General features: G+C 38.6%; 1 protein-coding gene across 7 annotated transcripts in view; it reads left to right on the plus strand.

Moving 5' to 3' along the window:
- FCHO2 (FCH and mu domain containing endocytic adaptor 2) overlaps positions 1-14,170 on the plus strand; it is an 85,809-nt gene that overhangs the window by 21,571 nt on the left and 50,068 nt on the right. For all 7 annotated transcript variants that reach the window (XM_039566509.1, XM_039566502.1, XM_039566503.1 and 4 more), the window contains 2 exons: positions 1,159-1,257; positions 2,322-2,418. In XM_039566509.1, the coding sequence (XP_039422443.1) occupies positions 1,159-1,257; positions 2,322-2,418 (196 nt within the window). The remainder of the gene's footprint in view (positions 1-1,158; positions 1,258-2,321; positions 2,419-14,170) is intronic.

The following is a 14,170-nucleotide window of genomic DNA, read 5'->3' on the forward strand; positions in this document are numbered from 1 at the left end:
CTTGAAAATATGCTGATTAATTCTGAAAATAAAACCAGTGAGGGGTGTGAGTATTTTAATTTCTTTCAGTGCACAATCATTTGGTTTAGCTTAAATCTGTCTTACAATGTCCAGTAAAAGAAGTAACATTATAGGGTAGGCTCCACAGGATGACCATATCCTCTGTAATTAAGAGGAAGGCTGCTGGAGAAAAGGAAAATAGTTTTAATCTCCCTGAGTGATGACTACAGAAGTACGTAAGTATGGAAGAAGACTGAGGGTCCAAGAAGCTAGAGATATTTGTCTTGCATGTGTGGAGTCATAATTGTGAATCAGAGTAGCAGGAGATGTGAGATGGGGATCTTCACAGAACCCTGTGCAAACTGGAGAGAGGGTTAAGTGGTGCACCAAAGTTTGGACACACTTAAAAGGGCAGTTACAGAAATAGGCTAGGAAACTAGGAGAACTAGGAAAGAGCAGAAGTAAACAAGGATTTCAAGACTATTATGGTTCACTGTTGGGGAGGATGAGAACATTTTTAGTTCTGATTTTTGGCCAGAAAGGGACCATTGAAAACTTTGGAAGTAATTTTAAAATGGCTGTCAGATGACAGCCTGGGTAAAAAGGAACAAACTGTAAAAATTATGTATGATAGGTTTAAAGATTATGTATAAGTTTAAAGATCAAATGAATCGTATTTAAAGAAGCAAAGAATATAGATTTAACTAGAGAAAGAGTATGTATATTTACAAGGAGGAGAGTGTTCTAGAAAGGAAGTGCAAAACAGATCAAGAAATAAGATTTCTTGGTTTAGATGAAAAAACAGGACTCTTCAGTAATGGCGAAAAGAGAAAATTTGAATACCCTCTAAAGCTATTTTCTTTTGGTACAAATAGATCAGATTTTTTTGGAAGGGTTAGATGAAAGTTCAAAAAGTAAGTAAAAAAAGTTCAGTAATGGTTCTGAAAGGATATATTGCTTACTAAAGTGCATTATTTCATAACTCTCTGCATTCTGCATCTTGCTTTCTTATATGTAATTATCATGTTAAAGATGTAGAGAGAAAAAAAAGAGGCTTATTTGATTTTTTTCATTTTAATGTATTTAATTATTGAAATGTAAGATTTAGTGTTTCAGGAAATGTTTTCATTATGATTAATTGCTCATATTTGTTTGCAGAAATTTCAAGACATAGAAGAAATGCACCTTCTTCGTATGAAAGAGATTATACAATCATTGTCAAATACCATAAAAGAAATTCATTTTCAAATAGGAGAGGTATTTTTTATACCATAATTTTTTCTTGTTCGGATCATGCTTTATGTTTTCTTAACTATAAAATGGCATATTTCTTACTGTGTTTATGGTAATTACGTCTTTGAAATTATGGAAAGTCAACATAACCTGAAATTGCCATGGCTTTCTGTTGCATTTAAAAGTTCAGTGTCACAAAATTTACAGAGTAAGTCTGAATAAATTTTGTCTTAACAGAAAACAAAATATTAGGAGAATTTGAAAGTGGAAGAATTTTTAGTGTATTTTTTAGTGTATTTCTAAGTTCTGCTCCCTGGATATTAACTTAGTACTCATTTCACACAGAATTAGGATACTACTTTTTTAATTGGAACGAGAAATTATATCACTCTGAAAAGTTTCCATATATTTTATACTCTTGGATTTTATGAGCAAAAGATATTTAGTAACAAAAGCTTTTATAATATCTTTTGTTTAGATATAAGTTGGTTTAATTAATAATCTTTCTAAGCAGTCCTTAATTTTTTAATTTTTGAAGTGTCACTTTATTTGCTTACACTTCAGTATTGACATTTTCTGCTAATAAGTGATCATCACAAGGGTCATGGTATTTATTTCTAAAGCACATACATATCCTGCCTTGTTGGAAAAATCTATTAACAACATGTTGTTGTTCGTTTGTTAGACCAAAACTATTACAACAGTAATGCTTTTACTGAAGCAGGTGGGAGCTGTGATAATACAGTAGTAACAGTTCACACCCTAAACTGGTGCTGGCTTAAAAAACTGCTTGTCTTCCTGGCATTATAGTGGGATATACTGACAAATTCAGAAAAATACATATACACAAGTTGTTTAGATGGAAGAAATAGAAGTAAAACCTAGACCTGTCATTTCATTTTTTGTCTGTATTGTACCCACACTCACTAATACTGCAGGAAAGAGAAGGGGGTTCCTAGATAAAATAACATGTTGATTTCTCTAAGTCTTGTAATGTATTTTAGAGGGAAGTATTTTTAACCCTAACTATAGCAAAAACTACTTTTTAAAGTTAGTCACATTCTTTTTTTTTTTTTTTTTTTTTGAAGGTGCACGAAGAGTTTATTAATAACATGACAAATACTACAGTTGAGAGTTTAATACAGAAATTTGCTGAGTCAAAAGGAACTGGCAAGGAAAGGCCTGGTAAGAGATTAAAACTAACAGAATAGGAAATGTTAGCTTTAAAACTGGTAATTTCCATTTCCAATAAAAAGTCAAACCTATATTTGTTAATGTGCTATATTTTTAACATAAGTTCACGTTCTTAGTACTCATTAACTTTGATATTGAATGGTTCATAGGAATTGGTAACACAGAATTCTTCATGTGCATGTTGTATTTGTGTTCATAAAGCTTGGTAATTTCTAGGTCTGTACTACCAAGCTATACTGTTTCCTGGAACATCAGGGAAATCGGTCAAGGAACTGTAGTTCCTTGTACAAACTATGTGTTGTCTGCTATGTGTTTCTTGTACACATTCTGCATGAATTATATTTCAGAACTGTATTTAATATAAACATATTCAGAGCAGATGTCTATAAAGCTGCTTATTGAAGTGCTGGAACAGCTGCATCAGTTTATTCAGCTTACCAATTAAAATTATATTTTTATTAAAATTATTATTTTAATAGACAATATTTATTTTTTATAAAATCTATTTTAATATACAGTCATGTGTATTGCTTCTTAGGTAAGTAGTAATAGTACTTTCTATTCTAGTAATACTATTTTCTATAAGTAGTAATAGTGAGTAGTGAATAGTACTTTCTGAAGGTTCTACTGGTTGGTTGTGGTGTATGAGACTTTCCTGGACTGGCATAAAAAAGCATTCTCACAGTATGGCCAGTATAGTGTCACTTTAATATTGGCATGAATATACAGTCACCAGGCATGTGAATACAGGAATTAGTAGTACTGTTTCCTTCAACACTGGGAGTCCTCACTAACATCTCTGTCTTCTAGTAAAGGTACACAAATATGTTTTTTTCCAGAGCAAGAATGTACATACCAGAGTAGATAGTGAAAATTTATAGTAAATTGTTAAATATGATTATTAGGTATCTTGCAGTGTGTCTGTGAGGTGTTTTTAACATAACATTGTTTCATATTCTTTCTGTGATCCTCTAATGCTGATATCCAAGTGGGCTGAGGTAAGATTACATATGGAAAGATTTTTGAGAGTTTCCTGTGTATTTATCAATTTTTCAGTAAAGATCAAAAAAGAAAATGTGTGAACTTCAGGGTTTCAAGTTCAATTGGTCTGAAACAGGACAAAGACATGTGACAGTTCAGTATTCAGACCTCTTTGATTAGCTGTTGCCAAGATATCATGGCTAGGGATCTCCATCTTGCATTTAAGATTCTGGCTGCCTGGCTTACAAAGGTCCTTGCTAATTTGTCCTAGAACAGTGTGCACTTCAAGTCATCCATCCTATTACTGTGGATTTTGCTAGACAACATTGTAGTTTTAAGCGAAGTAGTACTTAACTTTTTAATTTCATGGAGAAATTACACACTTTTTGCTTACTTCCTGCTTTACAGTTCTTCAAATCCTGTCTGTACTCTCTGGGGCCAAATAAAAACTTCTTCAAATGTATTCTAAGAAAATTAGGCAAAGTGTTTTAGGGAATGATAGCAAATTTAGTGTGTAAATGTATGCATCTTGAATTTTCTTTAATTACTGTGTTAAATTATTGTATTGATATCAACTTTGCAAAAGCAGTCATGGTACAGGAAGAAAGCACAGTCAAATTCAGCAGAAAAAGAATACAAATTCACAGGAAGTTTTGAAGTGTCAAAGACTAGCAACACAGACTACTAATGATGTTAATTATGCTTACTGCTTCTAATATATTTGTTTAATTAAATTAGAATCATAAAACTTTGACAATTTGAAAGATTTGGAAGGCAAAGTGAGGTATCAGCCTTCTAAGAATGAAATGGAGACATCCACTGTTAAGGACTGCTTTTTTTTTTATTAAACCCCCACTTTTTTATGTCTGAGAACTTTTCATGATGCAAAGATATTTTAATTCATGGAGCAAATGTTAAAAGTCTGTGGGATGTATTTATTAATTAGGCTGAAGAAGGAGGCAGCTCCTCAGAAAAATCTCAATATTCAGTGTAAAAAAATGATACTGACTTGGCTTACAAAACAAATGCAGAAAAAATGTCTTCTGAATGTCACGGACCTAAATCTGTTTGAAGGCAATACTTTAAATTTCCCTAGAACTATGTAGGCCTTCTTTCATCCATATTATTTGTGGGCTACTATGACCAGTGAGATGGTAGGTACTTTCAGATAAAATAAACTAAAAAGTAATGCATAACAAAATATTTTAGTTTGTTTCAGTATATTCTAGCTATTTATAGTTCTTCACAGTAGAGTTCACTTGCTTTTATTTATATCTGTAAAAATAAGAATCAATCTGACATGAAGTACTGATAAGGGCTGTTTTATTATGGAGAACTAAGAACCATTTACAGTAAAGTTTATTGCGTATCTGAAATGTGTCTGTACAGGGACGTCCTTTTGACAGATTATATGGGCTCCCCCTGGTGGCTAATTTCTGTCACCTGGAGTCATAATATACAGGGGCATCTAGAATTTAAGTTTTTCTAGCGCAAATAACAGATTTTCTTTCAAACAGTAATGCTTTGTGAGAGTTTTTTAATTCACTCAGGAACTTCTTTACAATGGCTCTTTTTGCACTGCTACCTAAATAACTTATCTAGTCAGCTTTATAACCTGCTTCTTACCGAATTTGTTTTAATTTTTTTTCTTTATTAAATCAGTTTAGAATTTAGAGGTTTTAGTAATACAATATTTGAAGAAGTTATATTTTTTGCTTTCTGACTTCCATTCAGTGTTAAAAAACCAAAACAAAAGACGAAATTATTACATCCTGTTGCAAATCTTTAATTTTAACTGAATAAAAGGTCACTTAGTGTAAAACACTGAAAAACGAAGCTGGCAGAGTCAGTAAGGCTTCAGATCAGAATTTAATGTGTTCCTTGAACTGCCTCTAACATCCAGAGGAACCAGGATGAGGTCAAGGAATGGGCCCATGTGATCCCTGATGAGGTTCAACAAGGCCAAGTGCAAGGTGCTGCACCTGGGTCGAAGCAGTCTCTGGTATCACTACAGGCTGGGGATGAACAGATCAGAGCAGCCCTGCCCAGAAGGACTTGGGGGTGCTGGTGGGTGAGAGGCTGGACATGACCCAGCCATGGGCACTCACAGCCCAGAAAGCCAAATGTGTCCTGGGCTGCATCCAAAGCAGCGTGGGCAGCAGGGCCAGGGAGGGGATTCTGCCCCTGTGCTCTGCTGTGCTGAGACCCCACCTGAAGGGCTACATCCAGCTCTGGGGTTTCAAGCATGGAAAGGTCATGGAATTGTTGGGGTGGTCCAGAGGAGGGACACCGAGTTTATCAGAACACCTCTCCTATGATGACAGGCTGAGAGAGTTGAGGTTGTACAGCCTGGAGAAGAGAAGAAGGCTCCAGAAAGAGCTGATTGTGGTTTTGCAGAGCTCAAAGCAGCCTTATAGGAAAGATGGGTACAAGAAAATAGGGCCTGTAGTGATATGGCAAGGAGTAATATTTTTAAACAAAAAGAGAGTAAATTCAGATTAGATAGAAGTAAAGCCTTTTTTATGATGAGGGTGGTGAAACACTGGAACAGGTTGCCCAGAGAAGTGGTAATTTTCCCATCCACAAAACATTCATGGTCGGGTTTGACAGGACTGTAAGCAACCTGATATTGTCAAAGATGTCTCTGCCCATTGCAGGGGGGTTGGACTAGATGACCTTTAAAGGTTCCTTCCAACCCAAACCATTCTAGGAATCTGTGGTATCTTCCTGGTGTTAGGTTTAATAGCAGATTTGATACCATCAACTGGAAGATGCTTTAATCATTCATGAAGTCCTACAATGTTCATCAAAACTTGCCCACTTCTGATTTGTTTCCTGTTTGTTATAGTCTGATGCTTCATATTCCTTGGAAAATTTATTTATTGTATGGCAGAAAATGTCTGCTTTTCTTCCGAAGTATATTTAAATCAATAATGCAGGTGATACCAGAGTAATCTTATTCCAGATTAGAGAGGTATCGATGAGCTCTAGCTCTAGATACTTAATCTTCTATTAATCTATTAAAAATTGGTTTGTTCTAGTGTGCAACATTGGTGCACAAGACATAGAAACTGCTAAGAAGTTTAAGCTCATGTTCTTTTTATATTTGATGTCTGAAATTGTCAGGTTAATATCAAATGTCTTTTAAGAGGTTAGTGAATGCCTATATATCTGTAGCTGATCATGGGTAATTTTTAATTTTAGTTACTTAATTGCTGTGTCCTCTTCTCATACATGGGGACCTAAATATGTGTGTTTGTTCCTTTATTAGTTTTTGCCCACTACATGGTTCACCCAGAAGGCCCCATCCAGCCTGGCCTTGAAGACTTTCAGAGATGGGGCATCCACAACCTCTCTGGGCAACCCATTCCAATGCCTCAGCACACTCACAGTAAAGAATTTCATTCTAGTATTTAATCTAAACCTGTCCTCCTGCATCTTAAGGTCATTCCCTCCTTCCTGTCACTACATGCCCTTGTGAAAAGGCCCTCTCCAATCTTTCTTGTAGGCCCACTGTAAGTACTGGAAGGTGCTCTACGTTCTCCCTGGAACCTTCTCTTCTCCAGTCTGAACAACCCCAATTCTATCAGCTTTTCCTTACAGGACAGGTGCTCCAGACCTCTGATCAATATAGTGGCCCTCTTCTGGAGTCAGTTCAACAGGGTAGCTTCTTGTGCTGGGGACCCCAGAGTTGGATGCAGTACTCCAGGTGGAATCTCACCTGAGTGGAGCAGAGGGACAGAATCCCCTCTTGTCCTGCTGCCCACACTGCTTTGGATGCAGCTCAGGATACAACTGGTTTTCTGGGCTCTGTGCACACATTGCCGGGTCGTGTTAAACCGCTTGTCCATGAACACCACCAAATCTTTCTTCCCCAAGGCTGCTCTCAACCCATTCTCTGCCCAGCCTGTACTTGTGCTTGGGATTGCCCAGAATCCTGCACTTCGCCTCTTCGAATTTCCAGAGGTTTGCAGACGTCCATCTCTTGGGCCTGTTCTAGGTTCTTCTGGATGGCATTCCTTCTCTCTAGTGTTCCCACCATGCCACATAGCTTGGTGTCATTGGCAAACTTGCTGAGGGTGCTCCCAACTGTCCATATCACTGACACAGATGTTAAACAGCACCAGTCCCAATATTGTCCCCTGAGGAACACCACTTGTCACTGCTTTCCACTCGAACATGGAGCTGTTGATGGCAACTCTTTGAGTGTAACCATCCAGCCAATTCTTTATCCACCAAGTGGTCCATCTGTCAGTTATGTGTCTCTCCAGTTTACAGACCAAGATGTCATGCAAAACAATGTCAAATGCTTTGCGGAAGTCCAGGGTAGATGACATCAGTTGCTCTTCCCTCATCCACCACCGATGTAATCCCATTGTAAAAGGCCTTTGTCTTCAATAATTCGTTCTGGTATCGTTATTAGTAGTTGGTGGTAGTTTGTTCTCTATTTTTGCCTTTTTTTCTTAAAAATTATTAAAGATTAAATCAAGGATTTTAATGTAATGCAGATAAAACAATGGAAAGCCATAATCTTTGTTTGCTCCCTAGTTCTCCAATAAAACAATGATGTGCAGATGGCAATTGCTACATATGCTGTGCTGTTACTTAGCGTGAGAGAGGCATTGGGTCATTTTCAGTTATAATAATTTTTTAAAGTATTGGTTTTGTGCTAGCTTGATCCATGTATCACAATCTCTGAGCCCATAAAATTACTTCTTGTCTCCTTTCATTATCCATTTAATAAACTTGAACTTTTTACAGGGCCTAAAAGAGGTTTGTATTTTAAAAAATATTGAAAATTCGTGCCTACAATTCATCTACTCTTCGGATTAAATGATAACGGTACATTACAATGTTTATTATCAACAGTTGCTGTTTGTCAGCCATCACTGGCTCTTGCACATATAGTAAAGTATTAGACTTTTGTTCTTCTTGTCATTTTACATATTAGAAATGTAGTATGAGTATTTTTAATAACATGGTGCTTCCACAGATAACAAAATTCAGAAAAGGACAGATGTAATATTTTTATTCTGTTTCTTCCCTCCACCAAATGCAAAAACTGACAATTTGGTCAGTAATCCTGATTAAAAAAAAGTCTGGTCTGTTGATTTTTGGAGCTGTTGAAAACCTATTTTACTTTATTTGTCCATGCAGAAAATCAGTCTCAAGGCTCCTGGTAACTCCAGTCATGGAAAAGAGTAAGATTGTTCATGTAAAGTGGAGATATTAATTTAGGAATTTTTTTTGTCATTTTGAAATTCTTTCTGGAAATGATATTAAGTAGATGTCGTGGCTTGACACTGGCTAAGCTAACCCACTGGGTAACCCATGAAAGAAACCCACCTACTTATTTTCCTCTGCTATGGCTGAGCAGAGGAGGGGGAATTGAAAACTTCATTTTCATGAGTTGAGATAAGGATTATTGAAAGAAAACCAAAATGCTTTCAGGCAACACAGGTTCATACTTAAACAGTATAAAGAAGACTTATTATTAACAGAACTAAAAGTAAAGAGGGTAATGAGAACCAAAGCAAATCTTCAGAACACCTTTCTTTCCCAGTCCCTCCCTTTTTCCACTGACAGCGCAAGAAAACGAAACATGGGGTTTTGGTCATTATTGCACTTCTTAAAAATCTTTCTTCAGTATGCTTAAGGAAAAGAGTTTCTTCTGCTGTGCTGTGGGATCCTTGCCACGGGAGATAGTTCTCTGCAAACTTTTCTAGCGTGGTTTTAACTTCCACAAGCAGCAGTCCCGCCTGAACCTGCTCCAATGTGAGTTCCTCCCAGGGGTCAAGCAGTCTTCCCACAGCTGCCCAGCATGGGTCATTTTAGTTTATGGGGTTTGGTCTTTTAAGGATGAGCTGTTTGTCTTGGTTTGAAAGACAGGTGTCTGCTAAGGAAGGCAGCAGCCTCCCTTGGAATGGCAGATTCCCTCTGAGTTGTTATAATTTTGAAATCAAGGGGCTTTTAGGCAAAGATACGGGAAAGAGGAATAACAGTTCTTTACTATTATATATCTGTATGTGTATAACCAGTCAAACAAAACAACAACAACTCTGGCAGTAACAGCAATCACAAACCCAGTGCCAGCCCTCTCGGCTGTCGGGCCCTTTCCCCTCGGGTGCAGTTCCGCTCGCAGCCGGCAGGGGCGCTGGCGGCTCCCGGTGAGCAGGGCAGGTGCGATGGTTCCCCCGCGGCTGCAGGGGGCGCTCCGGAGCGAGCTCGGGGAGCACGCGGCACTGGCGGCCTGGGATCCCGGGAAGGGATGGGACAAAGGCTTCACAAACCCCTGGGCAGCCGATCCCGGTGTCCAGCCAGACCCTCAGGAACAGCAGGCTGGAACAGCAGGGACGAGCACAAATCTGGGTTGGCAGAAGAGATGTATCCAAACAGGGAACCCACCGCAGGTCTGGGCAGGCAGGGCGAGCAGGGCTACAACGCAGCGAAGGCTCGGTGGGGGCAGGGCGGCCACGGCCTGGCTCCCAGCGGGGCAGGGAAGGCGGGCTTGGGATCCTGGGGCTTCTCTGGCAGAAGGAAAAAGCAGCCGAAGAAAGCAGCCTCCCTCTCCGTCCAAATGCTGGGACCGACTGTCCACACACCCAGGTGAAATAAAAGAGTAGCCAGATGCACCCCTTACCCAGTGGCTAAGTCTTTCGTTTTTCTGAAGTACCCAGCAATTTGTCCCCCTAGCAACATCTATGGGGAAAATTCCTTAAACAGAAAGAAAACCCAGGAGAACTCCTAAAACCCCAACATTGTTCTAGTTTGGAAATTAAGGCTCTCTTCCTCTATTTCTAAAAGCAGGGGTCATCTCTCTCTGTTTACTAGATTACAGCTTTTCAGTATCCACGCGCTCCAGCGTGAGCACTCTTTTTTCATGGGCTGCGTGTGGATCTCTGCACCCCCCAATGCACCTCATGAATTATAGGGAAACTGTTGTATTATAGTTCTCACCACGGCTTGCAGGAGAATCTCAGCTCCGACGTTTGGAACGCCTCCTCCCTCTCCTTTTTTTCACTGACCTCTGTTAGAAAGGAACTAACTTTTAGATACAATTAAATGGGGACAAAGTCCTCGAAGCAAAAGAAAATTGTTTATTAGTAACGATTTAGCTGAGCTGGGTGTGTGTCTCCCTCCCCTGAGAGCCGAACACACACACCCGCCATCTAAATGGCTATATTTTTACCCTTTCCGGACCGGGGCGGTCCCTGTCCCCTTTCCCATTCGCTGGGTTCTCAGGAACTTACATTCTCTCCAGACTGCCTACTTTTCTGTCCCCTCCCCCTCATCCTACTTCCTTTTTAGTCAGGTCTTCAACAGCGCCCAGCTCACAGCAACACCCAACAAACCAACCAGAACAAATTCAAACCACAAACAACAACACGTAGAACCAACAACTTTTATTCTTTAACTTAATAACCTTTTGGCTTCAGCAAAATATCACCTCATCTCTAACACCTCAGTGTTGCCATGTTGGTTTTCCTCATGTGTCCTCACTTTTCCTTTTTCCCTGTCTTGAAAGAAAGTTGGTGTCTGTAAGTTACAGTTGAGAGGTTGATCTCATCTGGGCTCTGCATCGGGGAACTGCTCGCCGTGTCTCTTGCTGCTGGCCACATGGTCCCTGCCAGCACCACATGGCCGGCCCCGGCCGCGTGGTACTCACCAGCACTGCACAGGCGGCTCCAGCCTCAGGAGGGCCCCGGCCACGCAGTCTCAGCCTCAGGAAGGTCCCCGCCGGGATGGGCCCCGGCAGCCACCCCACCACCTTTTGGCAGAAGAGAGAGAGCTTCCCACGGTTTTTGCTTTCTTAAATATGTCATCACAGAGGCCTTACCAACCTGTCTAATTGGGCTAGTAACCTGCCCATTGTCAGAGCCTTCAGAGACTGGCTCTGTGCCAGACATAGAAGTTTTGAGCAGCTTTTCTCCCCCCACCCACAAAAAAGTAGGCTGTGTTAATCCAACACAGTAGACGAAGTTGATACATTTTTTAGTGAATTAGGACTTCTATAGTCAGGATCACTACTTTTTCACAAGGTAGCGCATACCAGAGAAAAATATCCTGGCATCTTTCTCAGTGTGCTGGTGATCCTCTTCTGTTCTGAGGGAACACATCTGGGAGCTCTACCTGTTAGCAGAGATCATGAAGCACTAAAGCTTCAAGTTAGTAAACATCTTAATCCCAACTTTTACCTAGCCTTTAATTCAACTGATTTCTGATTCAGCGAACTCAACTGAATTATTGATTATTTGATTAGAAAAACATTTCATGTGGCTGTCTGTTGGCAGTGATGAGGCAAAGTTTGGTGTGAATTTATCAGATGCTTTCAGGCCTTTTGCAATTGCTTATTGTGAGTGTTTTAATTCTAAATGTCCATGGAAAGTACTGCTTATGTGTTTTTTCCAAAGCAAATACAAGAGTGTCAAAGTGAGCTGCACCACAGCTGAAAGATAGTGCTGATAGTGTTAATGCACAGTTGTGCTCGCTCCATGTTAATACTCCTGTTTAGTTAGTCTTTTGTGTTAAACTGCATGTTTGGTATCTAATGAAGAAATGTACCAAACAAACAAGATAAAGCAGCTGGGGAAAGAAGAGGGTTAAGAATAAATGTATTACTCCTAAAAATTTTTAGAAACAAGTTAATCCTTTCCCAGAGTTTGAGAGGCAAAACAAGGGCCATGGAGTATGGAAGCTTGCTTTGATTAAAGCTACTGGCATTTTATGTGGTTAAATAATGTACTCTGCTTTGAAAGAAAGACTTTAAACAGTGCTGGGTGTGGCATTTATTTTTTCCATGGGTTTGTTTGATAACGTAGTAGTTTACAGCACATATAAAAATACTTTTCTGGGTTACTAGACAAGTAACAAAGTAGATGGAAATAAACACTGAAAATGGTTAATACTGACTTTTGAACAACTCTGCAGGACATCTTTGAGCTTCTTTTTCACAGGGAAGTGCAACAAAGCAAGTATTTATTTTATGTTCTTATAAATAATTTTCTTTATATTTTCTTTAAATACTGTGAATATTTTAGTGCTGCTGACGCTTGTGCTTAAATGCACAAATAGCTTGGAGTGTCACAATTTCTCAAAGACTGTGCCCACATATAGTTCTACACAGAAGGCTGGCTGACAAATGAGCTTACTTTATCAACACTGTCAGTGTCCAAGGGATTCAGCAAAGTATTTTTTGTAAAGGAAGGCAGGTCACTGCTGTATTTTGGAAGTTAATGGAAGAAATTAAGTGGGAATATCTTTGAGTATTTTTATGAGAAGCTGGGCTTGAGGCAAATAGAAAAGTCTCTAAGGGTCTTATGCTGTAGAGCTGTTTTCAATGAGGAGCTAAAAGCTGAAAAACTGGACCAGCAAATGTATCTTAATTGCTGTCCTAGATGTCTGTTTTATTTTGCATGCAAAAATTCAGTCCTTTCTTCACCAACAAACTGCCAAAGCTTCTGTGCGCTTCTAGTCTGATCTGCCCGCATAGATTTTTAATAGTTACATGTATCTAAGTTGCAAACTTGTTTTATAATGCATTTTATTGATTTTAATGGTCTGGAGAGTTATAAGGGTGCAAGTTTTATTGAAAAAGTCTTTTAATGCAAGTGGAAGAATTGTAGCATTGGTAAAAGTATCTTAGACAACGTCAGTAGATATAACAGGGCAAAAGCTAGATTGTGCATGATCTGGAACGCTCAGTAAGATGAAGTACTGTCGGGCCCACTGGAATTTTCTTGCTACAGACAAACAAATCAGTTGCAGCCTGGTATTTAAAAGAGTTTTTTGGGACTGCAGGAGCAAAGCAATGTCCATTTCAGTGACTTAAATAGGAAGAGTATATTAAGTAGGTGATAGTCATCAGAAAACGCGGTAGTATCCATGATGGATTCTACTATGACCAGAAAAATTGAATAGCTTTAAAATATCTGAAAATAGAAAAAACATACTGAGATGTTTTATGCTGATAAGGTAAATAAGACCTGTACTTTACTTATATAAAAGCATAACCTTATATGTAATTAGTATTTAGGAAAGGTTTGAGATTTTTAACTTATTTATTTGGGGTATATTTTTCTTTTAAGATAGGAAATGTTCTTTGTTTTCTAGTGGAAAAAAGATATTTTTGTCTGAAAAAATCTGGATACTATAAAATATATTACCCTATTTTTACTCCTTAAGGTCGCATTAAACATCTTAACCTCTGATGATTTCGTGGGCTTAAGTTCAGAACTTCAGTAAGAAACTATACATCTCTTCATTTACAGGGAGAATGTGTGACTGTTAAAAAAGATGTGATTCTTTGAAGACATTTTTTAATATGTGGGCTATAACTTGACATATTTACAGTGTCTCTAGTGTTCCAAAATCCTAGCTGAATCTTTTTAAAAGTGAATGTGTCTGTGCATTTCTTTCATCACTGCATACTTGCATGGTCTACCTTTGGCAGGTGCATCATGCACCATGTAGACAGGCAGAGCCATTTGTTACAGATACTTACATTATAGACTAGAATTATGCAGTTGCTTTTTCCACACTTCTCCTACAATTTTCACAAGACTGCTACTTTCTACACAATTTGATGGAAAAAAAGACTAGCAATGTGGAGTTTGCTAGAGAAAGAAAAAGCATCCAAACCAGTAATGTCATATCAGGCAAAGCCAGTTGAAGTTATGTAAGCTATTCATTTGGAGAGTCAGCTGAGCATGTATCTGTATGTATTGTTTATGTTGGCCTGCCACTTAGCTTGTGAATGGTTAAA

Source organism: Corvus cornix, chromosome Z, assembly GCF_000738735.6.
Source record: "Corvus cornix cornix isolate S_Up_H32 chromosome Z, ASM73873v5, whole genome shotgun sequence".
Taxonomy (NCBI): domain Eukaryota; kingdom Metazoa; phylum Chordata; class Aves; order Passeriformes; family Corvidae; genus Corvus; species Corvus cornix.